This window comes from Tachysurus vachellii, chromosome 2 (genome assembly GCF_030014155.1).
Source record: "Tachysurus vachellii isolate PV-2020 chromosome 2, HZAU_Pvac_v1, whole genome shotgun sequence".
Classification (NCBI taxonomy): Eukaryota; Metazoa; Chordata; class Actinopteri; order Siluriformes; family Bagridae; genus Tachysurus; species Tachysurus vachellii.
In genome coordinates, this window is record NC_083461.1 from 35,775,325 (window position 1) to 35,790,681 (window position 15,357).

At 37.5% G+C, this 15,357-nt stretch overlaps 1 protein-coding gene across 1 annotated transcript in view; it reads left to right on the forward strand.

Annotated features, from left to right (window-relative positions):
• Nucleotides 1–4,595, forward strand: part of adgrl3.1 (adhesion G protein-coupled receptor L3.1) — a 187,509-nt gene extending 182,914 nt beyond the window's left edge. The window contains exons 23-24 of the mRNA XM_060864480.1: nt 660–677; nt 1,934–4,595. Of these exons, the coding sequence (XP_060720463.1) occupies nt 660–677; nt 1,934–2,808 (893 nt within the window). The 3' untranslated portion in view covers nt 2,809–4,595. The remainder of the gene's footprint in view (nt 1–659; nt 678–1,933) is intronic.
• Nucleotides 4,596–15,357: the final 10,762 nt, after the last annotated feature.

The window sequence follows — 15,357 nt, forward strand, 5'->3', positions numbered from 1 at the left end:
CAAGATTCTATCCAAACGCATCGTTTACCACGACCGTGTTATACGCCAAGCGTTAACTCTGAGGGAGCGGTTTCATCAGTTTAAAGCCCATCCACGTTGGAACACGGTACGGATGTTGCGCCCGAATCCAGACAGGAAGCAGAGGAAATGTAATCACAAGGGAGCATTAAAATATCTGCTAGAGAAAGCAACATGAATATAAAACATACATAGGATAAAAAAAATAACTTGAGAACAGCATCATTTCTAGTGTGTACACACACACACACACATACACACACACACACACACACACACACACCAATATTTGAAATGTTTTCTTGCTCTTGCTGTCTTAAATGTTGCTTGTTAACTGATGGACAGAACATTTTAGAAAAAAGGGACTGTAATATTCATTCATTCTAAATTCGGATTGTACTGAACTCCAAATCCTCACAGAATTTTTTTTTTTATTAAAGAATGTATGATTTTATTATACCTGCTGGCTATAAAATCGGTTACAGCTGTCTTGCTCTTTGTCTTAACTGCATATTTTGTCCACTGTGTGCATACCATTAACATTTTATATGTAACCATGTCTTTTTCTCCTTTCTCTCTCTCTCTCTCTCTCTCTCTCTCTCGCTCTCTCGCTCTCTCTCTCTCTTCATGCTGATGTGCAGCCTCCTACAGAGATTCAAGTATGACTCATTTTCTTTTCATTACCTACATCATCAACTCTCTCCTGTCTTCTCTTCTCCTCTTCTCTTCTCTTCTCCTCTTCTCTTCTCTTCTCTTCTCTTCTTCTCTTCTCTTCACCTCTTCTCTTCTCCTCTTCTTTTCTCTTCTCTTCTCTTCTCTTCTCTTCTCTTCTCTCTTCTCTTCTCTTCTACTCTTCTCTCCTCTTCTCTTCTCTTCTTCTCTCCTCTTCTCTTCTCTTCTCTTCTCTTCTCTTCTTCTCTTCTCTTCTCTTCTCTTCTCTTCTTCTCTCCTCTTCTCTTCTCTTCTCTTCTCTTCTCTTCTCTTCTCTTCTCTCGATTACAGATTATAAGAAATGGTTCATTAAAGCTACAGTGTGTAGAATTTTGTAAAAAAAAAAAAAAAAAAAAAAAAAAAAAATGAATTTATAAAAATTGTAAACATGATTTTAAACTTGTAATACTATGATTATAATGTAATTATAATACTAATTGTCTCCAATTCGGATCCATGCGTCATACACAAGGAGGAAAGAATTCTGACTAGGAAAAACAACAGAGAGGGATATTATACTAGAAGAGGAAAGGAATTCAAGACCGATCGAGTTTTGCCATTCATTTTTTCCTCTGATTTGATGGGAAGCTGTGAGTGAGCGATTAAGATCTCCAGGTTTATCCTTGTTGTAAAACCGTTGATCGTTGATATAGGCATCTCATAATGACTGAATGAAGGTGTTTTTGTTAATGATGTGTTTAAACAAATTTACTAATACTTCCTGGACAGACATCCTAATTAATTCATATATTTCCTAAGAAGGATAAGTTATATATATACAGTCTCTCTCTCTCTCTCGCTCTCTCTCTCTCTCTCTCTCTCTCTCTCTCTCTCTATATATATATATATATATATATATATATATATATATATATATATATATATATATATATATGAGAGTCTGGTGAGATTTAATGTGAGATATATGGGAGTCTGGTGAGATTACTGGTGAGATTTAAAAGAAAGACTAGACAATAGAGTATTGTGCTTATACACAATGTTAGATGTAATGCAGTAGCCCTGGATATGTTCACAGGTCAAACAGCATACTTTAGACCATTGTATCATACTTTCCTTACATCCTGTAGCTTTAATATCATGGTATATAGACAGATATATATATATATATATCAGAATGAAATGTAATTTAAATGAATGATGAAAAATGAGTTTTTAAAAGAAAAAATGTACTCCATTTTCTCAGAGGGCATGCTGAACAATGCACGTGATGCCAGTGTCATGGACACTTTACCGCTCAACGGCAACCATGGCAACACCTACAGCGACTACCTCACATACGGCTCATCCTCACCGACTACACTGGAGAAGAAGATACTGAAGGAGCTGACAGCCAACTACGCGTCCACCTACCACCCCAGCACTAAGCTCGCCAACCACGTCGCCAACGGAGGCGTCCCTAGTCCGCCGAGCACGGCAAGCATCGCACATGATGACGAGAACGCCGCTGCAGTTGCCCTGGGAATCTCCAGAGAGGATGAAAACAACACCCGCACCACCCTGAGCTTGGAGATCATCAGGGAGGAGTCTCAGGCACCTCTCCTCCCACCTAGACCTCCACCTCCAGATGGCCACCCCCCATTACACACATTCTCCACCCACCGTCGCCTTCCACAGGAGAATAACGAGAGTTTCTTCCCACTCCTGAAAAATGAGACGCACTCATCTCACGTGCTCAGAGACTCGTTGTACACCAGCATGCCAACTCTAACCGACCACCCACACGGTAGCAATGACATCAACGGCATCCGTGATGAGGACGAAGATGAGGACGACGAAGAGGAGGAAGAGGAGGAGGACGAGGAGGAGGAGGAGGAGGAGGAGGAGGAGGAAGGGAGCGAGCTGCATATGGCCAACGGGAAAGGCGTCATGGCAGATGCGGATGATGTATACTACAAGAGCATGCCTAATCTGGGCTCGCGCAATCACATACAGGAACTGCAGAGCTACTACCACATGGGTCGTGGAGGAAGTGATGGATTCATCGCGCCGCCAGAAAAGGACGAGTCATCGCCCGAAGAGCAGCCGCAAGACCCCTCGCACTTAGTCACGAGCTTATAGGCGCATACACACACATCTTCTGAGTGTGTGTGTGTGTGTGTGTAAGAGAGATGCAATGCACAAGGCACGGGAACCACTACCTACTGCACTGATCGATCCCTAGAGAAACTGATAGCAGATAGCTGCCCAAAAACCAATGACAGGAACCCAGAGTCAGTTAGCCCTAGGAAAAAGGACCAGGTAGTGTAACTTTCACTTAGGACTAGTACCAACAAATTCAAAATATTCAGCGTGGTTTATCAAATGTATCAGATGTAAAAAAAACACAGGCTCTTTTTTTTTTTGTAAAACCATCAGCCATTTTGAACAGCAGACTGGGAAGGAATTGACACGTCTGATCGACACGCTGTCCATCAGAGGCCACGTATCACAGTGAGACAAGTTGACTCGTTGACTCTGTCACTTCTCCTCTCTACACAACTTGTAACCCAACTGCTGTCTGGCCATAAATCCTCTGGATTGTCCCTGTGTGAATAACAATAGCGACAAACTAGTTGCCATTTTAGATGATTACCCCTGTCGATAGACACCGACCTGGACCTTGAACTCGTTCTGAACTATAATCCTCTACCACGATTCCTCTAAACTTCGGGTGATGATCCTGCACTGCAATGTTGCTGCACACATTCCTTCCTTCCTGTTTAACACTGATTACTGTTGTATACCGAGTTATCATGTCACAACAAAAGCATCTAATCCTTAAGACTTAAGGACGCATCATTTTCTTACTTTGGATTTTTCAGTACAACCAGTTATCGAGAGGTACAGTAATGCGCACTAATATCTAAAGAAACAGGATTTCTATGTAAAATGTACAGACGCCCTTCATCACATATCACATATCACTTACACCTCATAGTTTTGATAATGCTTCCTTTTTTGCCCCCTGCATATGTGTTTCTGTAGAAGTAAATCAATCCAAATACTTGCTGGTCCTCTGCACTATTAGCTCCATTTACCATTATGAGTGACCATCCAAAAGCCCATCACACACACATACACACACACACACACACACACACACACACAGAAACGCATACATTCACAAACACATGCAATACCGATCTCCATATTTATCTCATTTATCATCCAGTAATCACTCTTTCTTTTTTTCGATGCATTATCCACTCTGAGGTTAATTTCAATGCAAAAACTTACTGGCCAAAAAGAACGAAACGACGGCTTTAAGACCTGCAGGTTGAACGTGTCCTTTTTCAAACAGTACCATTATCACAGATATAAATGGTGAATAATATACAAACAGTAAGCGGTCACTAGATATCCTGCATCCTACATGCTTGTCTCTAATATATTTAGCTTTCAGGTCTTTCTCGTTGTGTGTGTAGGATCCCTGAAATTCGACTGACCGGAATTTATTCATACTATCTGAACAAGCTGTAAAGATGTGATGAAGACAAATTGGAACAACATGGAAACAGGCTGTTTACTCTTTCTTGACTTCCTGTAGCTTGCACATCTGCGTCTTTTATTTCCCAGAGAAAAGCGACTGCGTATTTATCCCCACGAGGTGCTTTATCAGATCTGAAATCGTTGGGTCATTGGTAGAGGAGAGGTTTTAAAAATCACATCGGCACTGAGACCTTTTTTTAATTCTTATTCTTCTTCTTATTATTATTATTATTACCATCAATATTGTTAATATGATATCTATGGAATTATTATTTATTCTTTTCATATGCATTCGAAATTGAATGAGCTCATAACTAATATTTGTTGTAACAGTGAAAGTTGTTTGCCAACAAATAAAACGATTGAATTGATCTTTAGGAGATTTTTTTTTTATTATTATTATTATTAATTATTTCATTTATTTTTATGTCAATGGTGAGTTTGTGTGTTTCTATACTCATTGTAATATTTAGAGATCATGGAGAACTGGCGAATATAAATAAAGGAATTTCAGCCATAGACCACGACACAAGCTAAAAACTAGTAACAAATAAATAAAATGTTAGAAGATGTTCTGTTATACGACATATATATATATATATATATATATATATATATATATATATATATATATATAAATCTGTTCTGAGATTTAATGCTATTTAAGGTTAGTTCCTCTTATATATTATATATTATTATTATATATTTTTCTCAGACTATAAATAATAATAATAATAATTCATTCATTCATTCATCTTCTACCGCTTATCCAAACTACCCCGGGTCACGGGGAGCCTGTGCCTATCTCAGGCATCATCGGGCATCAAGGCAGGATACACCCTGGACGGAGTGCCAACCCATCGCAGGGCACACACACACTCTCATTCACTCACGCAATCACACACTACGGACAATTTTCCAGAGACGCCAATCAACCTACCATGCATGTCTTTGGACCGGGGGAGGAAACCGGAGTACCCGGAGGAAACCCCCGAGGCACGGGGAGAACATGCAAACTCCGCACACACAAGGCGGAGGCGTGAATCGAACCCCCAACCCTGGAGGTGTGAGGCGAACGTGCTAACCACTAAGCCACCATGCCCAATAATAATAATAATAATAATAATAATAATATCATCATCTGTGCCCTGCGATGGGTTGGCACTCCGTCCAGGGTGTATCCTGCCTTGATGCCCGACAACGCCTGAGATAGGCGCAGGCTCCCCGTGACCCGAGGTAGTTCGGATAAGCGGTAGAAGATGAATGAATGAATGAATGAATGAATATCATCATAGACTATGGAGCATCCATTAGCAAATCTCTGTGTAAGCTGTTAGAAACACTAACATGAGACCAAGCACATTACTATGAGCCGGTGATTCTTATTACAGCTCTTTGACCAATCAAAAGTGAGAATTCATGCAACATTAAAGTTATGGTCTTAGTTTCTAAGCTTACTCATACAGTTTGTTTTATGCTTGTGCTGGTTTATTATATGAGGAATATCATTGGGCCAAATTCTTAATTAGTCTAATCTTTTTAACTAAAAGGTTCTTGTCAAAACCTGTCCAGATTATTAACAACTGATCAGTTTGTTCCGACTGTCCGTTGTGACACAGGTGAGGATGGGATTTCTTGTGAGTCTCGAGATTTCTTCCTCATATCATAACATTTGAAAGGAACTTTCTACAATAAAACATGACTGCCTGATGCAGTAAATTTCAAACAAAATTCAGCGAACATTTAAAGTCATTATAAATAGTGCAATAAAATTAAAGCGTCCCTAATTTCATGTTTCATACGATATATGATGAATATTGGAAATGGATTTTGGAAATCCTCTTCAATGGACTGGTACCTCATCCCCACCTGTGCCCGGAGTCCACTGGGATAGGTCCAAGGCTCATGAGGGAAATTGGATGGATGGATGGATGAATGGATGGGTGGATGGATGAATGGATGGATGAATGGATGGATGGATGGATGGATGGATGGATGGATGGATGGGTGGATGGATGGATGGATGGATGGATGGATGGGTGGGTGGGTGGATGGATGGATGGATGGGTGGGTGGGTGGATGGATGGATGCATGGGTGGGTGGGTGGATGGATGGATGGATGGATGAATGAATGGATGGATGAATGGATGGATGGATGAAAGGATTGGTGGGTGGATGGATGGATGAATGGATGGTTGGATATGGATGGATGGATGAATGAATGGATGAATGGATGGATGGATGGATGGATGGATAAATGGATGGATGAATGGATGGATGGATAGATGAATGGATGGATGGATGGATGGATAGATGAATGGATGGATGAATGGATGGATGGATGAATAGATGGATGGATGGATCCTGTTCTCCACTACATCCAAATTACTGTCACTTTCAATTTTTAAATTTCTGCTACTAGACAATGTATTAGTTATTTATAATTTGGTGTAAATTACATAGATAATATATACAGTAGCAAAGTCTTTATCTCCAGAAAATGTCATCGCCAGCACTGTACATTACTTAATAGGTGACTGGTAAGAGTTCCATAATCATTAATACAGCATACTTCTCTATAATACTGTAAATTACTCTCGCACAAAATCCGGGAGACGTAATATCCCTGTTGTCATGGCCATGTTTTTAAGAGTTTCTCCTAATAAGCTACTTTTAGTCTTAAGATTCCACATTGAGATTGTAAAGTACCCAGGAGCCAAAATGTGTGAAAAATAACTTAAGGTTTATTTATTCTGAAACTCGGTTTGTTCATGTAAGACAATGCAGTAAATTCTGTTAGTTAACGTACCCTTAATGTAATGTAAGCATTCTTTCCATCTATTTTCAGTAACGCTCAGCCTACACAGGGTCAAAGGGAACCTGGGCCCATATTCATAATTTCTTAGTGTAAAGAGTTTCTCCTATTGACATAATTCTAAGAAAATTCTTAGAAATGTGGGCGTTTCCCCTTAAAATTAAAAAGAAGATCCTAGTAAAGATAAAAGTTCTTCATAAAGCATCTTAACCCTTAAAAGAGCCCATAAGGTCAAAAAGTGTCAGGAGTAGTGAGGAGGACTTTTAAAAGGTTTAAGAGTTTCTTTATCAGAGGAAAAAAATGGAAGAGAAGAGGGAGAAGAAATGTATTGTATTCAACATTTAATAATGATAGTGAGTTAATAAGATGATACAGATTAGATTGTGTAGGGATTATTTTTGTGACCAATCAGATTAGAGATTACATCTCAGACAGCACAGAAATGACATAGCATCAGAAATGATATGATTTGTCTCTCTGACATTTCTGCTCTGTGACAGAGATGTTTACATTTACATTTACATGACATTTATTACATTTATAACATGTTAGAACATCTTTAATATGATCGGTTACAAACATAATCCCTACACGCACGATATAGTCTCAGATATCTTAACACAGAGACAAAGTAAAGGTTTATAATAGGCCAGATTTTAATAGCGCTCCTATTTTTTTTTTTATTGGACCAATCACAGTCTTCAAAAGAAAGTGTAACCCCTAGTAACAGGTTAAGCCCTGCCCACTCTCTAAGATAAAAGTTGTTGTATTTTCCTTGTTTAGAGTTGCTCTGAGGTCCTGAATCACTCTGAAGATAAGATTCCACGTTTAGAACTTCATAAGCTAAATTAGGAGCTCTCTGAGATCATTCTTACGACCTTTATGAATACGGGCCCCGGAGTCTAACCTGGGGGACCAGGTGGGTGGGACACCCTGGATGAGGTTCCAGTCCATTGCAGGGCACAATCCCACACAACCTCACATTACAGACAATTTAGATATGCCAGTTAGTGTATAACACATGTTTCTGTGATGGTGGAAAAAACCAGAGGACCCAGAGGAAACCCCTGAAAGATAGGGACAATCTATATTCATACACAGTGGAGATGGGAATCAAACCCCCCAACATTCAGTTAACAATTTGTCTTTGTTTAATATGCAACAGTTCCATATGTGTCCATTTATACTCTTGGGTTCTCCGGGTTCTTCATTATGCAAAATTGTCAGTAGGTGAATGTGTGTGTATGTGTGTGTGTGTGTGTGTGTTGCCTCAAGAAGAAACACTACACGCTGATCAAGATAAAGTTATTGTAGATGAATAAAAGAATGGAATTACCTACGTGATGTAGTTAAAGTCAAATCAGTTGCCTTTTTTACATGCAAGAATTGCACTGATGAAACAGATAGAAATAATTAAGCAGCTGATGGTATCTGGAGTCCGATTACAAACTGCTTAATTCTCTGTGAGGTTATACAAGAGATACTGTATATAATTCCTTTCTTCTTCTCATAATGGCTGTGCATGTGAAGGGAATGTGATCCACTATGGGAAAAAAAACCAAAAAAAAAACATTATGAAGAATTATGGAGTTAAAAAAAAGAACTTCAGTATTGGACCTCACATAATAACCTCAAATGAAACAAAAAGGTTAAATATTATTTCATCACAAAGATTTATTTTTCAAGAATTCTCTCACTTTTATTTCCATTATTTCATTTCTAATTGTCTTGTATTTATTTATTAAAGCAAACGTACACAACTGAAAAAAATTCTATTTTAAGAAATATTACTGTTTACGCTAAAATATTCTTCACTGATTACATTTCCATAACACATACACTTGTGTTATATATATATATATATATCCTCCTCAACATTATCCCCATCATTACCTAATTTACAGACAGCACAAGCTGTGCATATTTATGTATTATTTATTTCACAATGTTTCATTAATATGCATTTACTTTATGCATAAATAGTGTACTTTTTTTGTATTAAATTTTAAATTGGATCAAAACCATTAAAAGCACAGAAGAAGAAGAAGATTATTATTTTAAAGAAAAAGAAAAATTAAAATAATTTTTTTTTAATTATTTAAAGTTTTATTATACTCACACTTTGTTAAAGTGTATCTTTTTTAGGAAGAAAATAAAACGTATATTAAAAAAAAAAAAAAAAAAAAACCTAGCTAACTATACATTCAAGGCAAAAACGTGTCAACCTCGCATGACCTTTATTATGTATATGGATATTAAACAAAGTACATATTCACATTCACTATTCCTGAACACGTAGACATTCCCAGTATGATAACGGTTTAGGAGCTTGTTTTTAAGTGATAACAAAACCCACACAATTGCTTTTTCTTTTCAAGAAATCATTAAATTAAATTATTAGCCATTTTTTAACAACTCCATGTCCATGCGGTGTGTTTGTCCATTTCAATAAGGTCCTTAATGACTTACACATATTTGCTGGTGCCAGGAATGTAAACATGCTGTAATTACAAATTATTGATTAGCAGGTCTGAGCGTGCAAACACACACGTGCAGTCTGCAAACGCACGGACGTCAGTCACCCTGGTTGCGGATATGTATGTGTATGTTTCGGAGAATACTCTGTACAAAATGTTACTGCGTTCATGAATATTTAACAGTAGGTTTGACAGGCACTTTTGAGTCTTTTGAGAAGATTTTTTTTTTCCTGCAGGAGGAGTATTGGAGCCCCGTTGCATTCTCCTGAGGTCCATCCTGCCTTTGACTTGTGAGTGTACGCATGTGGGTTTTGTATTCACCACGGTGGCACATTTTGAAGAGTTGAAGGCCTTTGAGACACAAGTCATTTCACAATCTGTCTCTCATATCCATACTGAAAAAGAAGAGGGCATCATCTTTAGAGGAAAAAAAAAAACAGAAGCCTAGACAAATGTGGAAGGAAAGGACTTCCTGGAGTAGGAAAGATACAGTATGCAAACGAAGAAGAGAGAAACTGTGCTGGTTTTATGACTGTTGCTCATAATTTCTAGAGGTGACCGGCCTCCGAATAAAATCCGACAACAAACATATACACAGAAAAACAACTGCCGCTTTCTTATTCAAAACTAAATAGACCTTCCTAGAAACTAATCGACATTAGAGTGGAATCAACATTAGACTACAATTTTGCTTAAAAATATTTACTTACTTAGTTAATTAGCTTAGCTTAGATTACATACATACATACATACATACATACATACATACTTACATACATACTTACATACATTAATACATTACTTACATACATTATTTTATTTACTTTCTTACTGACTTACATCTTTGCTTTCTTACCTATTCACTTAACATATTTACTTACATGCTCACTTACTTAGCTTAGCCTAGCTTACTGTATATGATTACATGCGTACTTAGTTGCATACTTTACTTACATACTTACTTACTTACTTACTTACTTAGCTTAGCTTAGCTAATATGTTTACATACATACTTACATTACTTATTGTATTTACTTTCTTACTGACTTACACCTTTGCTTTCTTACTTATTCACTTAACATATTTAATTACTTAGCTTAGCCTAGCTTATATGATTACATGCGTACTTAGTTGTATACTTTACTTACATACTTACTTACTTACTTAGCTTAGCTTAGCTAATATGTTTACATACATACTTACATTACTTATTGTATTTACTTTCTTACTGACTTACACCTTTGCTTTCTTACTTATTCACTTAACATATTTACTTGCTTACTTACTTAGCTTAGCCTAGCTTATATGATTACATGCGTACTTAGTTGCATACTTTACTTACATACATACTTACTTACTTACTTACTTAGCTTAGCTTAGCTAATATGTTTACATACATACTTACATTACTTATTGTATTTACTTTCTTACTGACTTACATCTTTGTTTTCTTACTTATTCACTTAACATATTTAATTACTTAGCTTAGCCTAGCTTATATGATTACATGCGTACTTAGTTGGATACTTTACTTACATACTTACTTACTTACTTACTTACTTACTTAGCTTAGCTAATATGTTTACATACATACTTACATTACTTATTTTATTTACTTTCTTACTGACTTACATCTTTGCTTTCTTACTTATTCACTTAACATATTTACTTGCTTACTTAGCTTAGCCTAGCTTATATGATTACATGCATACTTAGTTGCATACTTTACTTACATACTTACTTACTTACTTACTCACTTAGCATATTTACTTACTTACTTAATTTATTTTAATGTCTTACTTACTTACTTATTTTATTTACTTTCTTACTGACTTACATAGCATATTTACTTACTTACTTACTTACTTAATAACTTACTTAATTAATTCATTTATTTAATGTTTACTCATTAAACATATCCAGATTCCCTGAATGCTGTATAGATCTAAATAAGTATCCCCCAGTGTCTAATAATCATCCACCAGTTTATTTCTAATATATAAGGACCTCATATTCAGATGAGAGAAAGTGAAGACCAAGCAGATGAACAAACAGATGAAAGCATTAGAGAATAACCTCCAGGTTAATTAAATAGCAAAACATAATCTAGCTCAGAATGTAGGTTTTGTAATCGATTAGTGCTGTCTAGAAACTTTTCAGGCATTGTCCTGTAAAGAAAGTAAAGATGAAGCATACACTTTATTTGAAAACTGATAAGGTTATTAGAGTTTATTAAAAGGCTGCATAAACAAACAGGGACATGTAATCCTGCTTATCTTTAGCCACTGAACACAGACGATAAGAAAGCTCAAGCTTGTTCTTCACTCTTGTGTATTTTGCTAAGCTTCACTGAGTAATAATGCTTTGGAAGTTTTTTTTTTTAATAAACGTCATTGTAATGCCAGGTGGTTGAGTGCATTATACTTATTGACAGATGGTGCCCTCTGCTTAATTAAAGATTACTTTATTTGTTAGGAATGAAAAAGCTTTTTTTTTTAAAAAAAATGTCCTCAGTGGCTGTTTCAAACAAAGTAAAATAAATCAGATTTCAAAAGGCAACGGGAAAAATGTGTAAAATTCACATATTCTTGTTCGAACAGGTGCAATTTTTTTAAGGCTGCATTATTACAAATAAGGACATTTAGACATGTATTTTTAAAAATCCAAATTAAATTGCCATTTGTCATGTTGTTGCTTTTTCCCTTGCCAGAAATAAAAAAATAAAATAAAATAAGTCATGTTGTGCACAGGGGGGCACGGTGGCTTAGTGGTTAGCATGTTTGCCTCACACCTCCAGGGTCGGGGTTCGATTCCCGCCTCCACCTTGTGTGTGTGGAGTTTGCATGTTCTGGACGGAACCCTGGACGGAGTGCCAACCCATCGCAGGGCACACACACTCTCATTCATTCACGCAATCACACACTACGGACAATTTTCCAAAGATGCCAATCAACCTACCATGCATGTCTTTGTACCGGGGGAGGAAACCGGAGTACCTGGAGGAAATCCCCGAGGCACGGGGAGAACATGCAAACTCCACACACACAAGGCGGAGGCGGGAATCGAACCCCCAACCCTGGAGGTATGAGGCGAACGTCTCAGCCATTCAAAAACATTGATCAAGGTGAAATTCTGTTTTCATCTTCAGCCTACTAGCAAACACTTGATCTGATTTTGCACTAAAATTGATAAAAATCATTATTCATGATTCCCTCCACCTTGATAAAAGACCCAGTTCTGTCTGTGGGTATAGTGTTCTTTTGATGATGTGCTTTTTCTGCCCCACATATACTTTCTGGAATTACTTTACAACTTGGAATTGTCTCACCAAATCATACACTAACCTGCAGAGAGTAATCAGTAACTGTCACCTATTCCTGCAACTCCTTTAATGTTGCTGTAGCTCCCTTAGAAGCCTCCATGGTAAGTTATATTCTAATTTTGGAGGGATGTCCTTTTGTTGATGATGCCACATTGATGCTCCAATTTTTTGTTTGTTGATGACCTTTATGGTGTTCCATTGGAAATTCTTTTCTGCACGTCTCCTGATCCTGCACGACCTTTTAACATGTTTATGCATTGTAAGCTCTTTGTGTTCCATGGCTGGATGAAACCATGAAGAAAGGGAAATACTTTATTTGAGGTTAATCAGTGTCATTTGCTTCATATGACATCTGTCACCTGTCTCTTTGTCGCCTGTTCACCTGAACATATAGTAAAACACTACATCATTAAGGCCTACTAATGGATTTAGAAATAGGGCAGTTGGGATGCTCATGGTGGAGTTCATCAATCATTGTGCAGCCTCAGATGCAACCCATCATGATACAAGCTGGCTAACAGGGTCACTCCTATAAACCAGGTAGTATAGCTCTCAACCTTGATGTTTGGAGTTCAGCAAGCTCCTAAGCATGTAGGCTTGGCTGGACTGCACATCCAGTGGAGGTACAGTTAGTTCATCTTCATATACCACAAATAGTACAAGCTTGTGGAATAATAAAACATGAAGCTAATAAGAGACAGAGTTATTATTTATTTATGCATCTGCAGTAACCTCTTCATACTGGTCAGGGTAGTAGTGGATCCAGAGCCTATTGTGGGAAGTTGGAATACAATTTGAATGTCACATATTTATATACTTATTCAAACCTATGTTTGTTTGGATGTGGGAGGTACCAGAGAAACAAGAAAAAACTCACATGGACCTGAGAAGACAATCTTGGACCATAACGTGCATCCTGGATCTGTGTGACAGCAACTGTTTAGCAACCTTTCTGGCATGGTATTTTAAACAGGTTAATAATGGACTTTTTGGTAAAGTACTCATAGGAGGGTTTGTTTACAAGCCAGTCAGTATCCAGTTTCTGTTTCCCAACTACTCAATGCAACCAGGCTTGATAACTACTTCTAGTACATCTGAAGGTTTTAATATTCATGAGAAAGAGTACATCTAGAAGGGTGTCAGTCTTGTAGAGGAATGAGTTCTGGGTGTGCTTGTACCAAACAGCACTGCTTTATATTGTTGCTGTACGTGCAAAGGAACCTGCCAATCTCCTGATTTAATCTCTCTCTGCCTGTCTATTAGAGAGTGACAAGAGACTAACACTTATAATACGGGCCTTGCAAAAGACCATCTATGTGAGAAGTCAATCTAGCTCCTCTGTCAGACAGGATATCAACAATCTATAATGATGAAACCCTTGAATAGTGCCTCAGCGCCCTAAATTGAAGTGTATGTTTTGGCAATGTGAGCCAGACATACTGGTAATTCTGTAAGACTACTGTAACACATTTGGCCTACTTTAGGCAGTGAATCTGGGGTACATAAATGTACGTATGTAAATCTTTATTTTAGCTTCATACTGATTAGGCTTTGAGTGACATCTGTCTTAAGAGAGAGGCCAGGAAGTCAAGATGTTGCTTTCTTGTTAGGGAAGGAAATATCTGATCCGAGCAAGCTATAAATGCAGAATGCATAATGCTAGGTAAGGTGATTTTGCACAGAGTGGGAGGGGAACTCAAAAAGGAGCAACAGCATTAGCTTCGGTTTCCTTTGAACCAGATTAGTATGTGAGAATAAACAGGGAAGAAAAGAGCCTTGAGAGGATTTAAGCACCATCTAATAGTGTCCCCTCAAACCAGTGCATCCACTTTTCAATACTGCTTTAATGGCTAGGAGTTCCTGATTACCCATATAGTCATGTCTCTCGGTGGGGCATGTTTTCCATGCCTACAGCCCACAAGGGTAGAATTGTGGCTGGTCTGTTTACTATAATGTTGTGACAGTATAGCTCCAGTTTTTTCCTGAGTCATCTCTGATGGTGATTAGAGTATCCGAGGATGGGGATGCTAGTGATGTGTCCTTTTGTATTTAACCTTATGCAGTGATATGAAAGAATCAGTCAAAAATTAATAATTGAATGGATCGTGGTCAAAGTTTTTAGAGACAAGAAACTGTTAATAATCTTTCACGGTGTAGGACTGGGAACAATTTCCTTACTGTTTATTGAGCCAGAGCAAAATAATTCTTTATAACATAATGGCTGAGCTTCTGTGGGTCATCTTGATAATCCTGTTATGCTAATTCATTTAACTTAGCAATCTAACTACAGTTAATGGACTAGTTGATTCTATTGGCCCCAGAGATGTATTGAGCCTTGATGAAATAGTCACTATATCATTATATTCAGCCCATGGTATGGCTCCAAATAGCGCACTCTGAGATTTGCAGTAGAGCAAACAAAATATAAGCTGGCTAGCTAATGTTACTTAACTTGTCTGTTTGCAGAATTGGCCAGCTGGGATTGGATCTTGGATCAAGCAAGGGATTGGATCAAGCAAGGTGTT